This window comes from Fistularia commersonii, chromosome 7, assembly GCF_037954325.1.
Source record: "Fistularia commersonii isolate RoL2024-O1a breed Wild chromosome 7, RoL_Fcom_v1.0, whole genome shotgun sequence".
In the NCBI taxonomy this organism is placed as follows: Eukaryota; Metazoa; Chordata; class Actinopteri; order Syngnathiformes; family Fistulariidae; genus Fistularia; species Fistularia commersonii.
The window spans coordinates 5,756,004-5,782,158 of record NC_141290.1 but is presented as its reverse complement, the minus strand read 5'-3'; the positions used below and the strand labels follow the sequence as shown (position 1 = coordinate 5,782,158).

At 46.0% G+C, this 26,155-nt stretch overlaps 2 protein-coding genes across 3 annotated transcripts; both read right to left on the bottom strand.

Moving 5' to 3' along the window:
• Positions 1-852: 852 nt before the first annotated feature.
• aass (aminoadipate-semialdehyde synthase) lies at positions 853-18,508 on the bottom strand. Of its 2 annotated transcripts, none has more exons than XM_086149323.1 (24): positions 18,390-18,508; positions 17,046-17,282; positions 16,658-16,834; positions 15,679-15,763; positions 15,464-15,531; positions 15,033-15,179; positions 14,884-14,962; positions 14,423-14,550; positions 14,177-14,325; positions 13,209-13,331; positions 12,973-13,084; positions 12,768-12,827; positions 12,352-12,419; positions 10,220-10,341; positions 9,210-9,339; positions 9,003-9,113; positions 8,599-8,707; positions 7,610-7,750; positions 7,356-7,523; positions 7,014-7,109; positions 5,687-5,802; positions 5,364-5,452; positions 3,284-3,460; positions 853-2,153 (listed from the first exon to the last, which is right to left on the bottom strand). In XM_086149323.1, the coding sequence occupies exons 2-24, from the start codon at positions 17,262-17,264 to the stop codon at positions 2,035-2,037; spliced, it is 2,793 nt and encodes a 930-aa protein (XP_086005449.1). In that variant the 5' UTR covers positions 17,265-17,282; positions 18,390-18,508; the 3' UTR covers positions 853-2,034. The 2 variants fall into 2 exon arrangements, with proteins under 2 accessions (XP_086005449.1, XP_086005450.1); XM_086149324.1 differs by having other exon boundaries at positions 17,046-17,279; positions 18,390-18,507.
• An 833-nt stretch (positions 18,509-19,341) lies between these two features.
• Positions 19,342-25,453, bottom strand: fezf1 (FEZ family zinc finger 1). The gene is made up of 4 exons (XM_086148786.1): positions 24,587-25,453; positions 23,099-23,233; positions 21,915-22,047; positions 19,342-21,202 (listed from the first exon to the last, which is right to left on the bottom strand). The coding sequence occupies exons 1-4, from the start codon at positions 25,349-25,351 to the stop codon at positions 20,982-20,984; spliced, it is 1,254 nt and encodes a 417-aa protein (XP_086004912.1). The 5' UTR covers positions 25,352-25,453; the 3' UTR covers positions 19,342-20,981.
• Positions 25,454-26,155: the final 702 nt, after the last annotated feature.

Genomic DNA, 26,155 nt, shown 5'->3' with positions numbered 1-26,155 from the left:
GCAGTTCGTCCTCCGCCTCCACCTGATAATCCCGGCTGAGACGCCGTCGGGGACACGCGTCGCCCGCCGCAGGAAGTAGGTCAAGTGTGCAGACGTCGCCTTGACTGCATCCACAGCAACTGCTTTGCATTTTTGACTTCTTCATAATTACTCGCCCAATTATCCCCCCGCCGGGTGGCCCCGTTCGCTTGGTTGCTGCCCAATCAGACGGAACGCCTGTTACCCCCTTCACGTCTGGACTGAGGAGAAGGGACCCGACTCGGATTAGTGATTGATTTCGGATTAACAATTAAACTTCAGATTGAATTGGTAGTATAATCGATTGACTTCATCTGATTGGATACACTTTCAACTATAGATGTGATATAGGTGGATTATTGGTTTGAGATTATTGAATAAACTTCAATATATTGAATTAATAGAATGTTGGACATCAAAATTTCAACTACGGGGACTATTGGACTAACCTGAGATTATTGAATTAATTCAAGATGATGGAATTCATATACTGGCAGATAATTGACTTCAGATTATCAATAAAAATTCAGATTTAGTTATTTTGTCAACTGTCTACCTGATAAACAAACATAAATAAACAAATGAACAATAACTAACCGGGTAAATGAGCAGATTCGCTGATGAAAGGATGAATAAACATCCTAAACACAAAGTAAACAATCGACAGGCTCAAATAAACCCCATACCAAGGTTTGATGTAATTCCTGAAAATGAAATAACATCTATTCATAACACAGAAATAAAGAATTTCAGGGCCTTTCACCTCCCAAAGTGACATGATTTGAGAACTTCAAGGATTGAAAGAAAGACCGAATAAAAATTCGGACAAGAAGATCTTTGACATGATCTTTTTTTTTATTAATGTGCTCATTTGCTTCATCGCTCTTTTCATACAAACACAGCGTCAGTATTAAAGGTCGCAAACCTTCACACAACAAGATCAAACCGGGGGTTAATGCTAACCGCTACGGCTAACCCTTGACTCGGTCAGCATTCCGATGCGGCAGTAACAAAAATAAAAAGGTGCTTTTGGAGCCATTAAAGAACTGTTGGTATGGTAACCCCCCTCCAAACGATAAAGAACTCTTGTTTCGGCGGTCAATAAATAGTCCGACGGAACAGGAAGTCATCTCTTCTCTAAACAGTAGTGTTAAAAAGCTATCTGTGCTAGAACATCAAAACCAGGCACGTCGGCTAACTAGATCGTCGCTTGCGCTAATCACTACAGGGTTCTCAGAGTGGGGACCCCTCATAGAAATGCTTGTAACAAGTCACAGACTGGCAAAGTCCAAACATCAGCAGCATCTATAGTGGTTGCCTTTCTTGCTGCGCTGAAGGTGGCTGAAACCGTCAGCTCTGCGTCGGCACTTTGGGAACGTTGGAAACAAAAGCAGTCTTTCAGTTGCCAGTTTTTCATGTATAGCAGCGACAGGTAACAGTTTGGAGTCACTTAATGCTAACAAGGTGCAGGGAGGTTTCACATGTCAATGCTACAGGTATTTAGGGGGCGAGGAGGATAAATAGCATTCGAAAACAACAAATAAAAATACTTTACCAAAAAAAAAAAAAGAAATGCAAGAACGATTGTTCGCAGCTGCCTGCCCTCGGTCCCGACCACGCAGCTTCAATACTGTCCCGCTAAGCCTGATGCTAGGTGATGCAGGTGCAGCGCTGAGCAGAGATAGCCGGCGCGTTACATCGTTGCCACCGCAGGAGAGGAAGCCACTGAAGTTGACCCACAACGATTATTTTAAGGGGAGCGTTTCTTTTCAATGGGTTTCAAAAACTGACCTGAAATGAGCCTTATCGTGAAACAACTTCCTCTTGAATCACAACACAAGGTTTCTTCATAATTGACCTTGAACGTCACTGGAAACATGACCCCTTTATATATATCCCATTTCAGGACAGCTACCTTTTTTTTTTTTTTCCTAATCTTTTTTTGAGGGCCACCTCGTTGGACTTTGCAGGTTCTGCGTTCTCAGCGATAATCAAGCGTGGAACCGCTGTGGCTTCCTACTCCTGCAGGGTGCTCTTGGACATGAAGTTCAGGCCTTCGTCCTTCAGGCGGGACAAAGCGGGAACGTAGACCTCCTTCATCATTGGATCCACCAGCCCCTTTGTACTGATCTCACCTAGAAAACAACAAATGGCGGCTTCACACTTATGGAGAGCTAATGAAACTGCAAACAATTAGACTTGTGACGCTAGCTTGAAGAACCCATGAGGAAAACAGCCTCACAAATAAGTTACAAATTGCATGAGCATCAGAAATGAGGAAAGCGACCATGTTAGCGTCATAAACCAAAGAAATAAGCAGTGTTAGCTTCACAAGTCAGTGGGAAAAGAGTCTCGAACCCTCAAGAAAAACGTCAGTAGCTTCACAATCCAATGATGAAAACAGCGTTAGCTTCAGAAATATATGAGAAGAGCGGCGGAAGCATCACAAGCCAAAAGAACAGGAGCATTAGATTCACAAATCAATGAGAAAGACAGTGTTAGCCGCAAAGGCAAAGACATAAACACAGTTAGCATCACAAATCAACAAGGTAGTGTTAGGTTTACAAAACAAAATTACAAAACAGTAAGAAAAGCAGCGTTTGCGTCACGACCTGAACACAAAGTATTAGCTAAATGTGCGGACATAAACAAGAATAGCAAAACAAAATTATTGAGCTAGTAATATCTCTATGTTTGCTTCACCTAACAGTATGAAAATTAGTGCTAGCTATAAAAAAATTGACCGTTAGGTTCAAGAAAGAGAGGGATGAACATGTGTAAACATTGTGAAATTCACAAATGAACTGTTAGTTTCACAAGCTAAAGACATACAAGGTGTTAGCTTAACCCAAAGTAAGATAAATACTGTTGGCCTCATGAGGCAACAAACAATTTTAGCATTTCAAAAAAAAGTCAAGCTTAGGGTCGGCGCTACAGAAAAACAAAACATACTGCAGAACAAACCATGTTTGGCAAACGTTAGCTAGAATAAACACGGTTTGTTTGCACAAATAGAGCACGAGCTAATGTTAGCTCTTTGAATCTGCTATTTCCGTCTAACTTTGGAAACAGATGGGAAACTAAACTCAAGTCAAGTTTGTCATTCATTTCCATGACATACCTAACAAATGCATTAGAATTCATGAAAGTCTTTACGGTGGTATTTGACCGGACGTTGGCGCCGGCGCCACTGTCCAGGTGTGGGTTTCCCCCCCTGGCAGGAAAAGCTATGAGAAAGCACAGAAAGGTGGGACGAGTCACTGACCGTCCAGGACCATGCGAGCGGCGATGGCTGCCGGGTATCCGACGGTCTTGGCCATGGCCGAGAACCCATTGGGTTCCCCGTAAACCACCAGGCTGATGTGTTTGGTCTCCAGCTCGCCGGTCGGGTGCCGGAGCCCGACGTCGTTCCTCAGGATGATCATGTCGCGCTCGCCCTCGTCTGAGTACGACAGGAAGCGGCGTCAGAGACAAACTTGAAAGGCCAATATAGACAACCGTATTGGTTTTCTTGGTTTATTGCATGTAATTACATGTATTAGCTTGTAATAACACTCCTCCCCTTTTCATTTCGCCACTCCCTAAAATCCAACCACTCAATTAAATGCTAAATAAATCACAGCCTGTGATTTATTTTGGTTTATTGCATGTAATTACATGTAATAGGTCGTAATTACACTCCCCCGCTTGTCTTTGCCACTAAATTAAGTATATATATACATACATACATACATACATATATATATTTACATGTATATATATATAGACACAGCGGGGCCAAAAAGTATTTAGTCAGCCACTAGTTTTGCAAGTTCTACACTAAAAAAGATGAGCCTGTAATTTTCATCACAGGTACACTCCAACTGTGAGACAGAATGCGAAAAAAAATTGGAAAATCACATTGTCTGATTTCTAAAGAACTTATTTGCAAATTATGGTGGAAAAAAAGTATTGGTCAAGAACAAAAGTTCATCTCAATACTTTGTTATTTATTCTTTGTTGGCAATGACAGGTCAAACGTTTTCTGGAAGTCTTCACCAGGTTTTCACACACTGTTGCTGGTATTTTGGTCAATTCCTCCTTGCAGATTTCCTCTAGAACAGTGATGTTTTGGGGCTGACACCGGCCAACACGGAATTTCAAGTTTTTCTACGGTCTGGAGACTGGCTAGGCCACTCTGTGACCTTAAAGTGCTTCTTACAAAGCCGCTCCTTCATTGCCCGGGCGGCGTGTTTGGGATCATTGTCATGCTGAAAGACCCGGCCACGATTCATCTTCACTGCCCTTGCTAATGGAAGGAGATTTTCACTCAAAATCTCACGATACAAAATCCCTCATTCATTCCTTTCCACAGATCAGTCTTTCTGGTCCATTGGCAGAAAAACAGTAGGTATGGTGCTATTTGGATGCCACTAAACATTCTTTCTCCTCCAAACACAAGTTGAGTTTTTACCAAAAAGTTCTATTTTGGTTTCATCTGACCATGGAAATTCTCCCAATCCTCTCCTGGATCATCCAAATGCTCTCTAGCAAACTTCAGACATGTATGTCTTAAGCAGGGGACACGTCTGGCACTGCAGGATTTGAGTCCCTGGCAGTATAGTGTGTTACTGATGGTAGCCTTTGTTACTTTGGTCCCAGCTCTCTGCGGGATATTCACAGTCCCGCCGTGTCGTTCTGGGATTTTTGCTCCCCGTTCTTGTGATCATTCGTGAGATCTTGCGTGGAGCCCCATATGGAGGGAGATTATCAGTGGTCTTGTACGTCTTCCATTTTCTAATAATCGCTCCCACAGTTGATTTCTTCGCACCAAGCTGCTTATCTATTGCAGATTCAGCCTCAGCCTAGTGCAGGTCTACAATTTTGTTTCTGGTGTCCTTTGACAGCTCTTTGGTCTTGGCCAAGTTTGGAGTTCGACTGGTGCCTTTTATTCCGACAACTATTTCAAACGGGTGCCGTTAATACACGTAACGTGGAGGACGAGGGCACCTCTTACAAAAGAAGTTACAGGGACGTGAGAGGCTGAAATCTTGCTTGTTTGTAGGTGACCAAATACTTATTTTCCACCATTATTTGCAAATAAATTCATTAAAAATCAGACAAGGGGATTTTCTGGTTGTTGTTTTTTTGCATTCTGTCTCTCATAGCTGAAGTGTACCTATGATGAAAATCACAAGCCTCAATCACCTTTTTAAGTGGGAGCACTTGCACAATTGGTGGCTGACTGAATACTTTTCTGCCCCACTGTGTGTGTGTGTGTGTGTGTGTGTGTGTGTGTGTGTGTATATATCTCAGGTGTGTGGTAATAGCTGTGTAATAATAGCAGAATGGGAATGGAGTCTCACTGAAGGAGAGCCTGTTCTCCAGGTGCTTGGTGAGCGCTCCGAGGATGCTGTCGGCGTGTGGGACCGGCTGCTCACTCAACATCCCGAGCCTGGGACACACACACACACACACACACCGCTTCACAATAAAACAACCTTCGTGACACATATGCGCAAGTGTGTTCCGTCTGTTACCGCGGCGGCCGAATTGAACGGGCGATGATTGTGTCAGTTTGAGCGCCGGACGGGGCGGGGCTTAACCCGGACCGACTGCCTGTCAATCAAAGGCTGATGTGTATCAAACTAGAGTAAATGTTTCAAAACAAAAACCCCGTGCATCTCACCAGCGCAGGCTCTCCATCTGGAAGTCGTCGCCGCCGAGATGGCGGTGCACGGCGCGCTCGAAGGCGTCCTGGGGCGTGGACGGGGGCAGCGCCATCTGCTGGCAGAGCAGCTCTTTCTGGGGACCGGAGGAGAAATCAAGGGTCGGAAGCCATGTTTTACGGAACGATCAAGGGAACAGGAAGGAGCCGGTGAGAAACAGGAAGTAGCAGGAGACAAGCGGTGAGGAACAGGAAGTGACTGACAAAGCGGGAGAGAAATAGGAAGTAAGCGATGAGGCAGGGAATGTCGGATGAAATGGGAAATAGCGGGAAATCGGCGAAATGAAAGGAAAAGAAAAAGAGGAGGTGAAGAGGCAGGCGAAGCCGCGGCATGCGGCAGCAGGTGCGGGGAGAGCGGCATCCTCCCTCCCCCCCTTTTCAGCCGCCGGGACAAAGGACGCCACATCCGCCACAGCCTTGATGCGACGAGCCGCTATTGACGATAATAAACTCTTGAGCGTCAACTCTTTCACTGCCGGGGGCCTCGAGTGGCGCTGGCGGCGGATCGGCAGGTCTTTGCTCAAAGACTGCCACCCGCCCCCCCGGCGTTTGAGCAAAGACCTGCAGGGAGAGGCGGCGCAGAGAGGGAGTCGCCTTCAAGGAGGTGACGGGATGTTCGGGCTCCGAGGCCTCGCGCTTGCATTTCCATGCTCCTGTCGCCGCCGCTCCGCCCAGACGCCCTTCCACTTTACTAACCTTTTAAACCTTCGCTTTACTAACTGCAGGATATTGAACTTCTCATTGTTTTATTACCGCGCTATTACCCATGACTATGTAATTACCTAACACTATGTTATTACCTATAGCTATGTTATACCATGTTATTAAATTGCTAGTTGTGAACAATTAGAGTACAGGGGAGGGCCGTTTTCACCTATCACTATATCATTACTTAACACCAACTTACTACCTAACTATGTTATAACCAAACACTATATATTATGACTGTTATCACCATGTTATCACCATTTTATCACATTGCAAGTCATTAACAATTACAGTACAGGAGGGGCTATTTTTCCTTTAACAATATTATTAATTAGCACAATATTATTACTTATTACCATGTTATTACCATTTTATTAAATTACCAGTCATTCATAATTACAGTTCAGGAGGAGGCCGTTTTTACGTATTACTATATTATTACTTAAAACTGCTTACTATATTATTACCTAACACCATGTTATTACCCATAACTATGTTATTACCTAACACTTATTACTATGTTATTACATGTTACATTTCAAGTTGTTAACCATAACCATATAGGAGGAGGAGGTCTTACCCAGGAGACGGGGGAGGAGGTGGGCTGCAGGAGGGGACATGTATCCTTGTTGATCAGACCCAGTTTGAGGAACCCACTCATGGCCTTTGAGAACCCCTGGGGAGAGAACACGCGTGATGCACAGCTGCACAGTGACAAGAGTACACGCCGACACATTCCAATACACACAATGACACACACACGCCAACTCCCCGCAGGAATATGTGCAGTGCTCACTGCAGTGTGTGTGAAAGCAGTACACAATAGGAGTACACCCAGTATTCAGAGGGGTTTACAGTGTGTGTATGGTCATGTGACCATCGGATGGCCAGCGGGGCAACCAATGGGAGCGCGGCGAGCTACCTTGAAACGCAGCGTGCCACGCACTAGCGTGTGCGCCCCCTGGATGCCGTAGGGCTCGGCGTACTTGGTGCTGTCGCGGTTGGGGAAACCCTCCAGGTTGAAACCGGGCAGGAAGTCCATGGGCACCGTGGCGTCCATCAGGGCGCCGCCGGCCGGGATGTTGACCAACTGGAGGCACACGCGGCACTGCACTGTCACGTCGGCGCGCTACAGACAGAGGGCGGGGGCGGAGCTTGTCGAGGCGGCGCCCTCACCTGGTCGTCCCTGCGGAAGATGGCGGGGCTGACGGTGTTCAGCAGCACGCCGTACGGACTCCAGCTGAACTTGTAGCGCAGAGGGTTGTCAGAACATTCTGGAGCAGGAAGTCCTCCACAGAAGGAGCTGTACGACTCCACCTGTGGGAAGAGGGGGCGGAGCCACTGGGGTGAGACTAACACACTGAAGGAGGAGGGGGCGGAGCCACTGGGCTCAGTTTAACACACACTGCATGGGGACGGGGCGGAGCCACCTGGGCTAGACTGGCGCGCTGAAGGAAAAGGGCACGGACAAACACACACCTTTGCACACATGTGCATACATGAACACACACACAGACAGAACAAGCATACACGGAAACAAACACGTGCATATAAATATATATACACACACATACAAGAAACATGTACATAGATGAACTAAAACAACAAGGATACATGATACACACGTGCATATATCAACATACACGCACCTGCATACATGAACACATGCACGGGCAAACATGAGCACACACAAAAGCCGGCATACATGAACACAAACATGTGCATAGATGAACACAAAAGACACGTGTGAAAACATAAAAAGCAACATCTGCATATATGAACACACAAGACATTCATTGACACACACACACACACACACACACACACACACACACACACGTGTATGTATGAGCTCAAAAAAGTTTATACATGTACATACACATCTGCAAATGGACACACACAAAACGCAGACATGCATAAATGACACACACACACACACACACACACACACACACACACACACACACACACACACACACACACACACACACACACACACACACACACACACACACAGTGAGTCAAACACCAACAGCAGAAACAGGGACCAAACACACGCACACAAACAAAGAATCTCACACAACTATCAATGTTTGTGAGTGGGTGCTTGTTTGTATATACCTGTGTGCATCCGTGTGCGTGTGTTTGTTTGTGTGTGTCCTCACCGTGCAGCCGTCAGCCTTGGCCTGGTTGATACACTCCATGGCCAACATGTGGTCAATCCCCGGGTCCAGTCCCATTTCGTTCACTATGGTAATGCCGGCCTCCTCCACCCTGTTGCGCACATGCATGCACACACGTGCGCACACACACACACACACACACACACACACACACACACACACACACACACACACACACACGAGCCCTATCAGGACCTCCATTACATTCAGGTGTCACAAAACAATAACAATTTCAAAACCAACCCTAGTGGTTGATCTTGGTATTACAGCGACACAAATGTCCTCTGCAGGACTTCTTCTTTCTCCATAATGGAATAGTAGCCCCTGTTACTGAGGTGCTGTCAGTTTCACCAACCAGTGAACCAGTTGCACCAACGCCCGCTCACCTGCTCTGCAGCGCCCTCATCTCGGGGCTCAGGTAGCTCGCCGTCACCATGTTCACCCTCCGGCGGATGCAATGCTTGGCGATGGTGGGGTGGTAGGAGTAAGGCAGCAGGCTGGGTCGGGGCAGAGGTCAGACGTCAGGTTGGGGGTGAGCGCCGGTGGGCGGAGAGGGCCAAAAGCGTGGGTGTGGGGGGGCAAGAGGGGGGCACCTGATGACGAGGTGGTGGTCCTTGACCAGCGAGTCCAGGTGCGCGTCCTGGCCGTCTACGTCCAGCATGACGGGGATGGTGTTCGGGTATTTGGCCGCCAGCTCCTCCGCCTGCTTCAGGGCCATTGAGGCTGAAAGCCCACCCGCCCATGCAATGTTATTGGTTACTTTCATATCAGAGTTAATCTTAATATTTGCAAAAAAAGAATAGTTTATTCATTGGCCTGAATATAATTTCAGGCCAACTTTAAAGGGTTCAGAAAATTTAAGTTTTTTTTTGTTTTTTGTTTTTTTTTAAAGAAATCCATGTAATGTATTCGGCTGCTTTTGTAACAGAGTTGATCTTTTGCGAGAAATTCTGAAATCCTGAATATAATTTTTCAAAATTCCCTTATTTAATTTACGGCCAACTTTAAAGGGTTTAAATTTAAGGGAAGTACTTTATAAAAAAAAAAAAAAAAAGTTAATCAATTTCTTCTGATTATTTTCTTCTTATTATTTAATTACTTATTATTTATTTACATGTCGTGTTAGAAATGACCAGAAATAAATAAATAATTAAACCTTAGCATCCTGGTAATTGCCTAATTTCTTTGAACAATTTTAGACAACCTTAAAGTATTTCACATTCCATTAAGGTGTTTTTGATTTCTGAAGACAGATATTTATATTTGATGACTTTCATATAAGAGTGGATTTATTCTGCTGCACCACTTTATACTGCTAAATATTTAAAATAAATATATAATATTTGACTTGTTTTTGCAGCACCTGGTGGCCAAGGTGTTGTTGGTTTGTATGCTGCTGGGGCTGAAATGAAATTTAAACTTGCGAATCTGGGGGTTTAATTAGAAGAGAGAGGCCTTAGAATTAAGGGATAACTAGAAGTACCTATATTGCCAGGTAAAATCCCTTTAAAGGGCCGGGAAAAGCGTTCAGGCTTCTCCCGGCCCTTTTTGGGTGTGGTTCCTAGAACCTGCCCCCCCAGGGCCCGTGGCCCTGCCCACTCACCCACAGTGACCTGGGTCCGGGGGTCCCGGGTCAGGTACTCCACCACGGGGCCGGAGACATAACCGGAGCCGAGCAGCAGCACCCTCTTCATCCCACTCCCCTTCATGATCTGGGCCTTCTCCCTGCCACACACAGCCGGGCGTCAGGGTGTGTGTGTGTGTGTGTGTGTGTGTGTGTGTGTGTTCGTCCAAAGGCAGCACCACTGTGTTCTCCCTGTGCCTTTGCACCAGAACTTATACAGAACCATCAGGGGCCTAAAGGTTCCTTGGAACGACTGTTGAGTGAAATGTTGAACTCAGATTACCTAAACTCAGGTCAACTTAACCCAGTGGGCCTAAATTCCTGTGGACTAAGTGAAATCCAGGTGAGCGAAACATAGGTTAACTAAACCCAGGTGAACTAAAGTTTGATTAACTAAGAGCAGGTGAAGTAAATTCAGATGAACTAAGGCCAGGTTAGGTAAACCCAGGTGAATTAACCCTCAGGTTAACTGAACACAGGTGCACTAAACCCAATGGGGCAAAACCCAGGTAACCCCAGATTAACTTAACTCTTGTTGATGTTTTATGATGCTCAATCCTGTGTTTCCTTGAAATTTTCAAAATTTGATTACAAATTCCGATCAATATCACAATAATGGTTGATAATCTCATGGCAGCTTTAGCTAATCCAGAGAGGATGTCCCCAATGTACGGCAGGGGGATTAGAAGAGTAACAGACAAATTGCCACCGCGTGATCAGACAGAGATCAGATAGCATGATCTCACAGAGATGTACCCGGAGCTAAGGAGCCCACGGTCGCCAGCGAACATGCTAATAGCCACAAGGCCAGAGGGGCTTGTCTCTATTAAAGCGGGCTAACTATGCTGGAGCTTTGGCGGGGCTTGGGTGGGGTAGCCCTACTCACTGATTACACGATCCCTGACGGACATGAGGAACTGAAAAGTCCTCTTCTGGTGTTGGAAGATGTTAATTTGGGTCTTTGTTGGCGTGTTGCACCGTGGTTACCATAAACTGTCACCACTCCCTGCTAGCTTTGACTAGTCAGACAAACTTGTATCACCCCATTACAATAAAAGCCTGCGACTATGACAATGCCTGTTTCAGAGATGAAGGCAAGCTGGCTAGGCTGACAGCAGTGGTCACAAGTAGCAGAGGATGCTAATGGCTAGCTGCTAGGCTAAGGGGCTATGTGGGTGATGGTGCATGATGGAGGTGGAAACCAAGGAACTCCAGCTTTTCAAAGTAAAAGCACATCCTGTGGCTATGTAGGCCTGAGCGGAAAAAAACAAGTGAACGGGAAAGATGTCTCTCCAAGTCTGAGGGCCTGTCCCAATAAAGACCGTCTGTCTGTCCAGACCTCTGGAGACAAAGTCATGGACGTGACATTGGACAGACATCAGTCTTTCAAGGAGAAAAATCCCAGGTTGGAACAAGAACCCAATACTAGAACAGAAACTGGAAAGACCCTTGCAGAACATTCAGAGAACTGAGATCATTACGAACAGACGTCTATGTTTTTACGCATCTCTGGACGTCCATACATACTAGAGGGGCTTGGGTTGGAGGTCAGAAAGAATTCTGATCTCCTGGATTCCACTGCTGGAACCATCTGATTCCTTGGTTTCACCACAGGCACCTTCTGACGATGGGTTTCCACTGCAGGGACCCTAGTTTACATGTGATCTTTGGGTATTTACATCTGATCATAAGGAAGTTCACTTCTAATCTTAAGGCACTTTACATCACATCTTTAGGTACTTTATGTCTAAACTTAAGGTAGTTTATATCTCATTTTTAGGAACTTTACAGTTCCTCTTGAGTAGTTTACACCTTGTCTCTAGGTAATGATCTTTAGGTACTTCACTGACAGCTGGGCTTCTCCATAGGAACTCTGACTCGGTTTTACAACAGGAACCCTCTGACTCCTAGGTTCCACTACAGGAACCCTTTGATACTGCTGGTTCCACCTCCAGGCTGCAGCACCCCCTCACCACACTTCTCCAGGTTACCTGTCGCGTCTTCTGCAAACGGTGTCCAGAGGTGGGAGAACCCAAGCGGCGTGCAAGTGGAGGTCAAAGTCAGAGACAGGGTGAGAGTGAGGAAGGACACAGGAAAGAGGAAGCCCTCACCTTTTCTCTCGTAGTTTTTCAATGTACTCAAACTTCGGGGTCAGAACTCCGTTGGAGGTGATCACAGCCTGCAGGGACGCAGTTGCCAGGGACGATGGCAACCAAAGGAAATAATTAATAAACATACAAAAAAAAAAAAAAAAATCAGAAAAAATATCGGTGAGGTTAGGTGAATTTAAATCTACCTTTATTATCTAGTTAAAAATCAAAATGGCAACAATTTTAGGGTACATCCATTTCGGGTGCAAACGTCAAATACAGACAATCATTCGATCTTTTAATGAAATACAAAAATGATTGCATGACTAAATGTCCCCCCGGCCATCCCAGTCACTTTCTAATCAATAATCACTAATTAAAAAATGATCCCCTCCCTTTACACGATGTTTTTAAACCCCCCGACCTCGACCACTTACGTCTCTGACTTGGGGGCTGAAGTCCTCCTGGTCGAGTGGCCGCATGGCATCTGAGGACAGCTGGAAGGAAAATGAGGATCATAGCACGTGCAGGCCGGGTCGGGTTACCAAACTGCTTCCGCTGCCAGCAGTTTGGCCGACCTTTGGTTTCAATGTCATTGAGCCAGAGCAGAGCAGAGAAGCCACCCGGGCGGACGACACTCACCATCTCCCAGATGTAGGGGAACAGCCGGTCCCCAAAGTACTCGGTGGCCTCGATGGGCAGCTGAGCGGGCAGGTTGTCGATGGAGCACATCAGGATCCCACTCCCCTCCACGCTGTGTGTGCGCGCGCACACAAACACACACACACACACACACAGAGTGCAATGTCACTTCCTGTCTGTGGGTCAGGTCAGATAGAAAGACTTCATCTGAAGAGATTGAGCCAAGTCTCAATGACCTGTCATGGTCGATGTGCTGCTTTGCGTCGTACACACAGAAGGGCTTGTCGATGGTCGTGCACTCGTTCATGAACTCAATGGAGCCACCGGCGTCGGCCGAGATGTCACAGATGGCCAGCAACCTGAGGGCGCACCGGAAGTCAGGGGCAGAGTGGCCTTGCTCAAGCAATCAGCGGCCATCTTGAGGTAGTTTATATCTAATCTTTTTGTTTTTTTTATACCTGTTATTAGGGTAGGATACAAGTTATCTGATGATAATTTATACCTCATCTTATGGCACTTTAGATCAGATCTTAAGGTAGTTTTCATCCAATCTTAAACTAGATCAAATCACATCATTAGCTTGTTTACAATTGGTCTTAACCTAGTTTACATCTCATCTTTGGGTAGTTTACATCTGCTCTTAAGCTAGTTTACATCTAATCTTATTATAGTTTACAGTTAGTCTTAAAGTAGTTTACACCTAATCTTTTAGTACTTTACATTTGATCATGAGGAAGTCTACATCTGATGTCGAGGTAGTTAACATCTGATTTTGAGCTAGTTTATACCTAATCTTGTTATAGTTTACACTTGATCCCAGATCTAAGCTAGTTTGTATCTCATCTTTCAGTAGTTTACATTTGATCTTTAGGAACTTTATAGCAAATCTTTGGGTAGTTTACATTTGATCATTGGGCAGTTTACGTCCCATCTTTAGGTACTTAACAGTCGGTTTTAAAGTAGTTTATGTATGATCTTTTGGTAGTTTACATTGGATCTTTGGGTTAGTTACATAGGATCTTTGGGTTGGTCACACTGGATCTTTGGGTAGTTTATATCTAATCTTCAGTGATGTGTAAATGGTGTGTTATATTTCAGAAAATATTTGTTCCTCTTTTTGGAACTGCAGAGTCTGCAGGACCTCAGTTTTGGACCAATGACAGGGACGGCGTCCCCGCAGAGTCATTTGACTGTGGTGTCTCACCGGTGCGGGAGCTCTGGCGAGCCATGGTCCTCGGAGGCTGAGCTCTTAAGCGGGTGGATCAGCTTCTGGGCGTCCAGGCGGCGGAGGAGGCGAGGCGTCTGGGGGTCCCAGTAGATCCCGTTGATCAGGCAGTTGGTGTAGGGTGCCACCTGTGGATGAAGGCATACATCAACCATGCCGCAGCATGGTGCATTCCATTCAACAAGATAGGGGTGAAACCCGGGCGAGGTTGGTAAGGTGACTCACGCTGGTTCTAAAGTGGGAGGTGTAGAGTTCCGGGTGGTTCTCGTACTCCATGGGGTCGTACATGCCATCACTCTTCCTCACCAGGTGGTGGTGTCGGCTCAGGACAGTGGCGTAGACTTTGGTCAGCTCTGAGGCAGAGTGTGGGCGGGGTTAGATCCAGGACGCCATCTGCCCCGCCACTGCAACCTCCACTACTTTCTCCCCACATTGACATACACTGTGGCAAATTTTTGTGGGGGCCAATTTGCCACAAGCAATACCAAACCTGACCAAACCTTAAAATGTTGCCCCAAATGTTACAGTACTTTGGGACTTCTTAGAAACGTAACCACAAATTAGGGATTGGAAATCAGAAAACAATGAACTTATTCATAAACTGACGATGAGGCGACAAAGGTAGAACCTGGCCCTGGACATGGGTCAAACTCCAGGTCCAGGTCCAGGGTAGGAATGCCCCCAACCTCCGGTCTCACAGACATCCTTCAGCTCGTGAGGTTCCACGTACTCCACAGGAAGCTCGTTGATGATGTCCTGTGCCCCCTGCAGGAGGGAAAGAGTCGGCTCAGTCTTGGGGCGTCAGGTGGCCAAGCGCTCAGGTCTCAGAACATACCTTGGACACGTTGCCGGTCCCGGTGAAACAGAAGGTGAGGGGTCCGATGGACTTCGGCACCAGGCCCATGGAGATCTCGTAGCCGCAGTCCCGGACCGCCTGGATGGCCTGGCTGACGTTCCGGTAGTTGTGGGCCATTCCAATGTGCTGCAACAACAGTGCTGAGAACGGTGTTCCACTGATAGGGGAAATTTCAAGCTTGACTTTGGCACATTTTTACACAGATTATTGTGTCCCCTCTGGCTAAGTGCTAGGTTACCTCCTTGTAATTACTAGATAACTTCCAGTTAATTTTTAAATCACTTCCTGTAAATGAATGGCATCACTTGCTGCTAATGGATGAGTGTTTGGTTGGGATTCTGAAGGCAGTTTGTACTGAGGCATGGGTCTGACAGGAGGGAACTTCAAGGAGTGTGTGTGTAAGAAGTTACCATAAAGGGAGTGTGATGACCAAGGGCCAGGAAACGAAGACCCAGTCCATGGAGGATGTTAATCATACCTGCACGCGTGCACACACACACACACACACACACACACAGACACACACACAGACACACACAGACACACACAGACACACAGTGAGTGTTGATGTCATGCACTCACACCCCTGGCCCAGGATTGGTTCTGGCTTACTGGCTCTGCCCACCTGCCACTCCGGCCCACTGGCCAAAGGCCACGATCCGGTATCCGTTGGCGTCAACCATCTTCTCATAGTCGATCAGACGGACTTCCTGTGGCGGCGAGGAAACAAGAAGACGAGAAAGAGAAGGAGGCGGTGGAGTGAGTGGTTGAGAGTTCAAACCAATGTACTTGAGGTCATTTTTATCTGATTCTTAGGTACTTTCCCTCTCTTGATTTTAAGGTAGTTTTCCTCTCTTGAAGGTACTCTTCCTGATTTTATTGTACCATCCCACTCTATCATGCACTTTTCCTGATCTGATTTTAAGGTACTTCTATCCACTATGAGGGCATTTTTTCCTCTTTCCAACCTACTTTTCCAGATTTTAAAGGTACTTTTATCGGATTACAAGGTTCTTCCACTTTTCCTGATTTGAAGGCACTTTAATCTTAATCTTGAGGTATTTTCCCTCTCTTTTAAGTCCTTTTCCTGCTCTGATTTAAGGTGTTTTTAACAATCATAAGGTATTTTTCCTCTCTTCGAGCTACTTCTCTTGATTTTAAGGTATGTTTCTGTGATGTTCAGGTAATTTTCCTGATTTTAAGGTACTTTAGTTCTCTTTAAGGTACTCTTAATTTTGAGGTAGTTTTCCTCTCTATAAGGTACTTTTCCTGATTTAAAGGTACTTTTTCTGATTTTAAGGTACTTTAATCCAATTGTAGGGTACTTTCCCTCTTTTTAATGTACTTTTCCTCATCTGATTTTAAGGTTATTTTATCCACTTTAAGGCATTTTTTTCATCTCCTCAAGCTACTTTTCCTGATTTCACAGCACCTTTCTGTGATTTTAAGGTATGTTTCTGTGATTTTAGAATACTTTAGTCTGACTCTAAGGTACTTTCCCTGATCTGATATTAAGGTAATTTTATGTACTTTTTAAGTATTTTTCCTATCTCCAAGCTACTTTTCAGTGATACTGTTCTGTGATTTTAAGGTAGTTTTCCCACCTTCTTGAGCAGGTCCTCCAGCAGCCCCATATTGGCCTCCTGGGCCTTGATGGTGTGGGAGAAAAAGGCATAGGTCTTCTTTGGAATCACCTTCTCCTCTGGTGGTCGTTTGACCCCAATGATGAGGGAAGCCTCAGAGATGTTCTCTTCGATCAGGGCCCCTGCCTTCTGGTAATACTGGGTATACACACACACACACACACACACACACACACACACACACACACACACAGTAAGACTTCAAGTGTCCGGATGAGTTAAGAGAAAATCTTAAGGACTGTTTTGATCCAGATTCACAATTAAATAAAAATTTATTGTTTTCAAGTATTCCCTCTAATGACAGCAGCTGGTCCAATCAGATTGCACCCAGTGTGGGGGCGTGGCCTACCCTCTCATGGATGGCGCGGCGGTTAGAGGGCTGGACCAGGACCTTGACCCCGGCCTGCGTCAGCTCACGGACGTGCCTCGGTGCCAGCGGCGCCCGGCGTTCCCAGGGGTTGACATCCTCGCGGCGGATGGCCATGACGGCCCCCTGGTGCTCGTGGCGGCGCTGCATCACCAGGGGGCTCATCGGCCTGGCTCGGTGGTGATGGAGAAGCCGGAGCATGATCGCTGCGCCGCCCTGCTGGATGAGAAGGGTCACAACCTCTAGGTTCACTTTCCTCCTGTCCCAGTGCTTTTTCATCAACATAAATATGGCGGCAATTTCAGAGATCACATCACACTGCCTGTTTCCACAAAAAGGCATTTTAACCCAACCATTTAGCTGGAAAACCAGGAAGCTAGTGGCCTGGTCGCCATCTTGGATCCAACCCCAGGAAAAGCAACAGCCCCACCAAACCAAAGAACATCCAGACACCAATCTGAGCTATACTGTGGTGTGTTCAGAGGACGTTAAAGTGTAACTCGTGCACTGGATGCATTGGATTCATGCATTGGATCCAAGCTACGCTAGCCGAGTCAATGTTTAGCTGGTATTCCTGGTTTGATTCCCGGCTCCTCCAATTGTCAAAGTCTTGCTGAGCAAGACACTGAACCCCTAGCGCTGATAGATGGCAGATGGTTCATCCATGATGGGCTGGATTAATAAAGTATAAGTTATTATCAAATATTATCTCCCAGGTGGATTGGTTGATGGTGAAGAAGAAGAAATAAACAGGGCCTTTTTAAAGAGACAGGTGAAAGCTGCTAGCTTAGCGCCTGTGGCTAGTGGGCACTAATCCAGGCTAGGGGTCAAAGGTCAGGTAAACACAGCTGGTGAGAGTAACAGCTAACCGGGTACATTCCACCCAAATGATAAATAAATATGCTTTATTATGTCTGCTATTTTCATCAAAATGTGACAACATCTATAGGGGGGAAAACGATAATCAAACGTATTTATCGAGATCGGTGAAAGAGGACAAGATTACTAGTTTTTAAACGAGAGGGAGGCGTCCCTGGGTCGAACCACCTCAGAGGCCCGGCCTCCTGGGAACTTCGGCCGCAGGTGGCGCCTCCTTAGTCCGGCCGAAAGGCGGAGTGGTTGGAGCTCCGCGCCGGAAACCACCTGTTAACTCGCAACTCAACCCCCGGAGCTAAAACAGGCAAAAAAGTGAACGGAGTTCTGCGCGGACTCCGACCGGAAGATGTCCCGCGGTCACTCACCAACTTCCGGTACGCGGCGGCGACGGCGGCCAAAAATACTTAAAGCAACCGGTTTCCCGCACGTCTGACGCCGCGTCAGTCTTACCTTTCGCGTCAGGGCGTGTGTGTTTGCGTGTTCGGTAGCGCCAAAGTAGGATAAAGTTGTGACAGAAGTCCAAACAAACTGGAGCGTCCGGCGGCAGCGAGGTGACCCCAGCGGAAGTCCCAACGTGTGCGCGCTAGTCTGTAGCTTCCGGTTGAAATTTCAAAATAAATCCCAAAATGTGCGCTCGGCGCGAAAGAAATCAGTGAATCCAAGTGCTTCCGGACTTCTGTGGTGTTGTATTTCATGTCAAAACTTGAAATAAACAAAAAAAAATATGTGTCTTTATCGTAATCTGAGATAGTCATGCCGTGTTAGTAAGTCAGGAATTATTGGAAAAAAACACCTATAAATAAAACTTAATAGTAATGTATGTATTGTCTTTGAACATCATATAATTCTTATTAATGTCATAAATCATGTTTGTAATTTGAGAAACTTGGTATGTGTATATACATACACACACGTTGACATGGTCCTGCTTCTTATTTTGAAAGGCGACACACCCCATTTCCGGTTATTCCTCAGTACCGACTTTTACGAGTTCACTTTGTTTTGTGTGACCGCACGTCCCGGGCGGGCGGACGCCGTGGCAGGAGGGTGGACACGCAAAAAAAAAAATCACAAGTCGTTATTTGTTTCCATGAGAAAACTGACGTGAAGTTGAGCCGTAAGATTTGTCTGAGGCCGTCTCGCGTTGGACGTTCCCGCTCTCCGGGACCACAAGGCACGCGTCTAAGTTGCCCGTCGCACTCTGATGAACCCACCCTCCTCCACACACACACATTCACACACGCGAAGTTGTCTGTTTGTAATAAAATAAAATAAAGAAAAAACATTTTAAGATTATTTTGAAGTCAGAAGTTTTTAACTCTCGGTATCTCTCTCTCTCTTTGTGTATATATATGTGTGTGCGTGTGTGTGTGGAAACAACATCCATGAAAGACCCCAAGGATTGTGTTGGTGCCCAGCTTTTATTTTGAAAGGGTTTTACTTTGAGAGGTTAAAGGACCACTGACTTTAAGAACAAGGAAAACTGGTTCCCTTTCACATTAAAAACCACTTATCTTTAGGGTTCCCTTAAAAAAACCTTAAGGTTCTCAATCAATCCCTTAAACAACTTCAGGGAGATGTTTCCATCACTGTTTTCTTCTTTTCCTTTTGTGTAACCATAGCAACCAAAACACATTTTCTTTACTTCTCCTTAGGCAGCCACTTGGAGTCCCGAAGTTGCCTCTTAAGGGTGAGCTAGCTCATGGACCTCCTCCACTCATGCTGGAGATGCTAGCCAGGCTGATATGCTAGGTGCATAACCATGGCAACTGAAGCATGTCGGACCTGTCATTGACGACAAAAGAGACAAACGGAGTCTTTAAGGGTCTTTAAGGGACAAACGTAAGGGGGCTCAAACAGGAAGTGGGCGTCCCCCACTTCCTGTTTCCAGTGTCCAGGTCAGATGGCCGCCTGCCACTCTCTGCCCCCCTCCGGTGGCCGAAGAGGCAAAGTTGTGGCCTGAAACCTAACTTGGTGTTACTTTGAATCTGAACCCGGTCTCCATTATAACCACAGAGGCAAGAGGCAGAATTAAATTGGCAGAAAACAACCTGCGTTTTTGTTTCTCGGCCGCATTTCCCTTGAAAAAAAAAAAAAAAAAAAATCTTAAGAAAATCAACTTTTTCCAAATGTGAGATATTAAACAAAAACACAATAAAAAACAAAGCAAAAACAAAACCTGCAATTTCTTTAAAGAGATAAATAAAAAAATAATAATTTAAGATGAAAATGAATCCCTGAAAATTAAGGGGGAAAAAATCCCTCAAAGAGAATTAAGAAACAAAACAGAAAACTATTCTTTTTTTTTGTCAGTTTGAAACCTTAAATGTGGGAGGGTCAAGGATCGAAAACAGGAAATAAAAACAACGGCTTCGATAGAAGTCCATGAGTGTGATACAAGAGTTAAGGCCACTTAAGGGTCCCTCAGGTCCCCTAAGGACACTTAACTCTGTTCTCCTTCACCAGAACAGTCCAAAACGATTCCCTGAGTTTTTTTTAAGGGAACTTCCTCCATTTCTCTTTTCAGGGCAAATCCTCGCTCGTATTCCGGGACAAAAAAAAAAAAAATCAACGGATTGGCGATGGAGGGCGGAGCCTTGTTTGGAGGCGGAGCATCTGGAGGAGGCGGAGCCATGCCGGTGAGGGTAAGTCCGGGGGAAAAGGTCCCTGACTTGGTAGACGTGGAGCTGCTGATGTGGAGGACATTTTAAAGAACAGGTGAAGGTGGAGGACAGGGCGCGAGGGATAAAGCAGTCAAATAAATACAAGGTGAAGGAGGGCGGAGGAGGGCGGAGGAGGGCGGAGGCGCAGCCACATCACGTTGTCATTTTTCAAACACCGTTCATGTTTTTTTTTTTTTTTTGTTTTGTTTTTCAAGATTCCCTTAAAATGACCCCTCGAGAAACAGGCACGGGTTCTCTCGCCTCTGTAGCCATGGGCGACGGCCGGGCTCATCGGGGGGGAGGGGGAACCAAACACGGACACGAGGTGGCGGCGGGGGCGGGGCTTAGGGCCGCAGCATCAGGTAGAAGGGGGCGGGGCTTAGGGCTGCGGCGCCAAGTCGTGCAGCTTGCGGACGTGCTTCTTGAGGTCGAAGTTGCGGCAGAAGCCCTTTCCGCAGGTGGGGCAGGTGAAGGGCTTCTTGTCGTTGTGCGTGTGCATGTGGAAGGTGAGGTTGTAGACCTGATGGAAGGCCTTGCTGCAGATCGAGCACTTGAACTGCTTCTCGCCACTGTGGGTCAATTTGTGGTTCTTGTAGTTTCCTGTCGGAGGAAAAGGAGGAGGAGAAGTGAGTGATCTGGTGGTGTTTGAAAGGGATTCATCAATGTTACTGGTTTATGGAGGATGTTTGCTATTGTTAGTGCACATACAGGTTATACAGGTTATACCACACATAGAGACGTACAACCATTCACCCTCGCATTTACAGGTCATATAGTGACATGAAATCATTCTCCCTGTCATTCACATGTTATATAGATTCATTCATGCCATCATCACACATCAAACAAAGAAAAAAATCATTCACACACCATCCAACCTTTGACTCTCATTGATCTACATATATAAAGTGATCCACCCTCTCATTCATATCATAAAAAAACAAAAAAATTCACCCCTTCATTCATTTATGTAGAGACTCAAACATTCATCCTGTCATTCATGCGTCATACATACATATAACCACCCACCCATTCGTTCACTTGCTATATCGAGACAACCATTCACCCTCTCATTCATATACAAACAACCATTCACCCTTTCATTCACACAATATATAGAGACATTCATCCATTCACACGAAATACAACTATTCAGCCTCTCATTCTCACCGACAGACAATTGAAGGAGAAACCGGAGAGCAACCCAGATTAATGTGTTCGTTCTAGTAAATGAAGGCCATTCGGAGGATTTGAGCATTTCGGTCGCACCACCACCCCGACCGACCCCACCTCGCCAAAATAAGAGCCTCACCCTTCTGGTGGAACCCCTTTCCACAGAACTCGCAGACGAAGGGTTTGTAGCCGGCGTGGATGCGGGTGTGTGTGTTCAGGGTGGAGCTGCGGTTGAAGGCTTTCCCGCACTGGCTGCATTTGTGAGGCTTTTCCTGCCAGGGGGGGAGAAATTATCATTAAATTGAAATGGAAATTAAATTAGAATTAGAACAAACATCTGGCGAGAAGTCATTTTTTTTTCTCGTCCAATGGGATCGGTCTCCACAGTGTAGGGATTAAATGTGACACGTGCTTTTATTTTGTTAAAATAAATTCAATTAAATTGGTTAAATGGATTCATTTGAAGAATTAATGTTGAATAAATAATCAATAAACAGATTCAATGGGATTGATTCGAACTGCTTTGATCAAAAATAAAAATAATATGATAGAATGTGAAAATAATAATATTAATTATTATTATTATGTAAAAATATAACAGTAACGTGAGTATTTATTCTGAAGAGAATTTTTGCTTGTGCTTTTATTTTCTTAAAAGTCTCTGAGGGAAGCTCAGTTTCAAATTAGGGATAAAAGTGGATCATATTTAATGGTTTACTAAAAAACAAGAATGATAAAATGGAGAATCAGGGCTTGTTAACAACCAGGGATCTGACTGATATCTTTATTGACAGGCTCCACGATCGATCGATCACCAAAGTGGTGCACAAATGTGCACGAAGCAGAGGGGCGTGCACATTATTGAATGGTTTTATTTTGCTCGAATAGACTTAAATGATTAGATATTAATTGATTGTCTCCAACAGAGATAGGAAAAACTGGTCTGATCGATCGAATCGATCAGACACGGAATTAACATATCTATCGATTATCATTTCCAATATATCTTTTTTGGTTTCAAAAAGAGGGAAGAGGGTTTCATGCTTTTATTTTGAAATGAACGCGACCACGCCGAAATCCGAAATTAAAAACACGAACCATTGTTGTGATTATTATTATTATTATTATTATTATTATTATTAGCATAATCAGTTTCATTATTATTATTATTGATTTAAATGTTAATTCAAGCTTAAAACCAAAGGGTATTCTCAGTAAAAAAAAAAAAGAAGGGCCGACCGGGTTTCATCTATTACACTTTATTACGGTTTAATATTATCTGCGGGACAAGAAGGCGTGCAGCCGTGCGTGTGAGCGCCTCACCTGAGTGTGTATGATCTTGTGTCTGCAGAGCGTGCTCGCCTGCCGGAAGCCTTTCCCGCACACCTTGCACACGAACGGCCGTGCGCCTGTGTGCACGGGCATGTGGCGCGTAAGGTTGTAGTGCGCGTTGAACACCTGCAGCAATAACACGGCAACGACGGTGTTATCATGCTATAATTATTATAATAATAATCACCATGTTGATAACATCATAACAATATTACTGCAACAACGATGCCGTTGTATTCTATCATTATAACAACAACATTGATATCAATAAATAGTAACAAAAATGATAATCATTATAATTATAACAAGAACAATAATGTAATAACATGATGAAAGTACAAATACTACCACTGTCATAATGTGATACAATAAAAATAATGATGACAATAATGATGGTGATGGTGAGAGTAGTAACATAAAAAACAATAATAGGATAACACAAATACAATGATAATGATAATAATATTGATGACAGTGATCGTGATAATAGCAGGAATCCTAATGACAATATTAATATTAATCTGATAAAAATGTAATCCAAATTATATACGGTTAATTATAATAATAGCACTATAATGACCCTGGTAATTATAATAATAATAATGGTATAACATCAATGTATATAATAAAATGACAATATGATAGTAATAAAAAGAAGAAACAGAGTGATGAAATAATGTAATAAATAACACCGTAAATCCTTTCGAAACGAAGAGGAAAAGAGGTGTTTGTTAAAAAAACATGAAAAGAAATCAAACTTTGACCGGAAACTTTGTTCGTTTATACGCCCCGGATTTTAAACCAATCGTTACTAAAATCAAAAAAGAATAAAATTAAAAGTTTAATTTCATCGAAAGCCGCTTTTGACGTGAAAACCGCTCCAATTTTACGGCGATGGATCTTCGATTGGAGGGTTTAGATTTTTTTTAAACAAAATCGAAAACGAAATATGAAACTGAATCGAGCATCCGATAGAATAAATCTCCCTCCGTTGACGTTTTCATGTCAACGTTTGTGTTTTATTTGTTTTTTCCTTTTTACCGAACGGAGGCCGGGGTCTGGCCATATGAAATCCACGTGTCGCGGCCGCAGCCGTTTTTCACTTTGAACATTAACCATTCAATTTGGTAAATTGTGGTAAATAAGTAAAAAGAAGGAAAAACCAAAAATTAAGTGTTTCAATGTGAAGAAAATATCTTTAATAAATAAATAAGAAATAGCGATCCGGTTTTTTTTTTTAATTCCCCCGCGTGCGCGCTGTCTTTTTTGCGGTATCAATTTGTGTGTTTTACACACATAATTTTGATATTTTCATTATTGCGCTGCTGTTCCAAAAGAATGGGTATCAACAAGGTATTAACTTATCTTAAATGGAGTTTTGTTAATAAAGTTGTTTTTTTTAGGGGGGGGGGGGGGGGACATGATGTGATCCCGGTTTCCGGTGCGCCCTCCGGGTTTCCGGTTACGGCGGGGACTCACCTTGCCGCAGACCTCGCAGGTGAACACCTTGGGCTTTCCTCCGGGGCAGGAACCGAGACGCGCCGCCGCCGCTGCCGCCGCCGCCGCCGCCGCCGCAGTCGCCGCTCCGGAGCCCTTGAAGATCTTGTCTGCGAGCAGGTCCCGGTGCTGGAGGCCGGCCACCGGGGCCAGCGGGCCGGCCGCGGCGCCTCGCTCCCCGGCCTGCTGGCCGCCCGGCCGTCCCGCCCTGTCCTCCACCAGGGCCCGGTGTCTGGCGCTCAGCAGGTAGGACGCCATCGGGTGGAGGTTCATGAGCCCGGCGGACGGGTGACACCCGCCGCCGTCGCAGTTCAGGTAGCACACCGGAAGCGCGGACGGAGTGACCACCCGCGGCCGGAAGAGCTTGTAGTGGCCCGCGTCGGCGTGACTCGCCGCCGCCGCCGCCGCCGCCGCCGCAGCCGCCGCCGCCTCCTCCTCCTCCTTGTAGCCGCGGCTGAAGCCGAGGAGGTCGGCCTCCGGCGCGGGTAGCCGCGGCCGAGGCACCAGCGGGATGACGCAGTGTAGCGGCGCCAGCGGGTCCGGGAGCCCCGCGGGGGCGAACCAGCCGCCGGGCAGCGGCATCGACCGGGGCTCCGGCGTCCGCGCCATGATCCGGTCGATGGAAAAGGCGAGAGGTTTGGCGGCTGCGCCGGAGGTGGAGGTGAGCGTGTCGGAGCCCGCGGGCTGGCTCCCGGGAGCCGGCGGGGAGGCGCGGATCCCCGCGGGGCGGCGCAGGAGCGCGTCCATCACCTGCAGCGGGAGGCGGAAGCGGCGCTCCTCACCGGGCCGCCGCCGCCGAGCGCATGGCGCACGGACGGGGTCTCCGGCCGGGACCCCCCACCGCGGACCCACCCCACCTTCCTCCTCCTCCTCCTCCTCCTCCTCCTCCTCTTCTTCTGCCTCCCGGGATTATCGACCGCGGCAGCTCGATCTATGCGTGCGGGGCGCCGGGGACGATCGTTACGGTCCGGGACCGGAGACCGGAGGAGGAGACGGAGGAAGAGGAGGAGGAGGAAGAGGAGCTCAATCCTCCCCGCGTCCGCCGGAGAGGAGGAGCGGGGGATGAAGAAGAAATAGAAGATGAAGAAGAAGAAGAAGAGGAGGAGGGAGAAGAGGAGGAAGAGGAGGAGGAGGAGGAGGAGGCCGTCCGCTTCTTGGCTGGACTCCCGCTCGACTGGGAGGACGCGGGAACGACATCCGGTCTTCTTCTTCTTCTTCTTCTTCTTCTTCTTCTTCTTCTTCTTCTTCTTCTTCTTCTTCTTCTTCGTGCGTGTGTGCGTGCGCGTCGGTGTCTCCTCTTTTTTAGGAGTTCTAAGGGAACGCGCCGCGCACGAGTGGAGGAAGGAGGGGGGGGGCGAACAAACATCAAACAAATAAACACGCAGACAAACAAACATCAAACAAATGATCATGACAAAAAAAAATCTCTGATCTCTTTGACTTCAAAAGCAGGCGGCGGGTCATCATGAATGAACTTGTTTTAAATTAATTACATTGTCATTACACTCGTTATTACTATATAATTTTGATTTTTTTGTTTTACCGCAACCT

Bases quoted from the DNA above. Each gene is read 5' to 3' on its own strand.
- aass (XM_086149323.1), bottom strand. From the start codon at position 17,264: ATGCTCCGGCTTCTCCATCACCACCGAGCCAGGCCGATGAGCCCCCTG. The intron at 12,420-12,767 runs GTAAGTGGTCGA...GCGTCCCTGCAG, and splicing joins TCAGCCCCCAAGTCAGAGAC to GCTGTGATCACCTCCAACGG. The intron at 7,110-7,355 runs GTAGCTCGCCGC...TTCTCTCCCCAG, and splicing joins GTGGCACGCTGCGTTTCAAG to GGGTTCTCAAAGGCCATGAG.
- fezf1 (XM_086148786.1), bottom strand. From the start codon at position 25,351: ATGGACGCGCTCCTGCGCCGCCCCGCGGGGATCCGCGCCTCCCCGCCG. The intron at 22,048-23,098 runs GTGAGGCGCTCA...CCCCCCTGGCAG, and splicing joins ACAAGATCATACACACTCAG to GAAAAGCCTCACAAATGCAG. The intron at 21,203-21,914 runs GTGAGGCTCTTA...TTCCTCCGACAG, and splicing joins AAAGGGGTTCCACCAGAAGG to GAAACTACAAGAACCACAAA.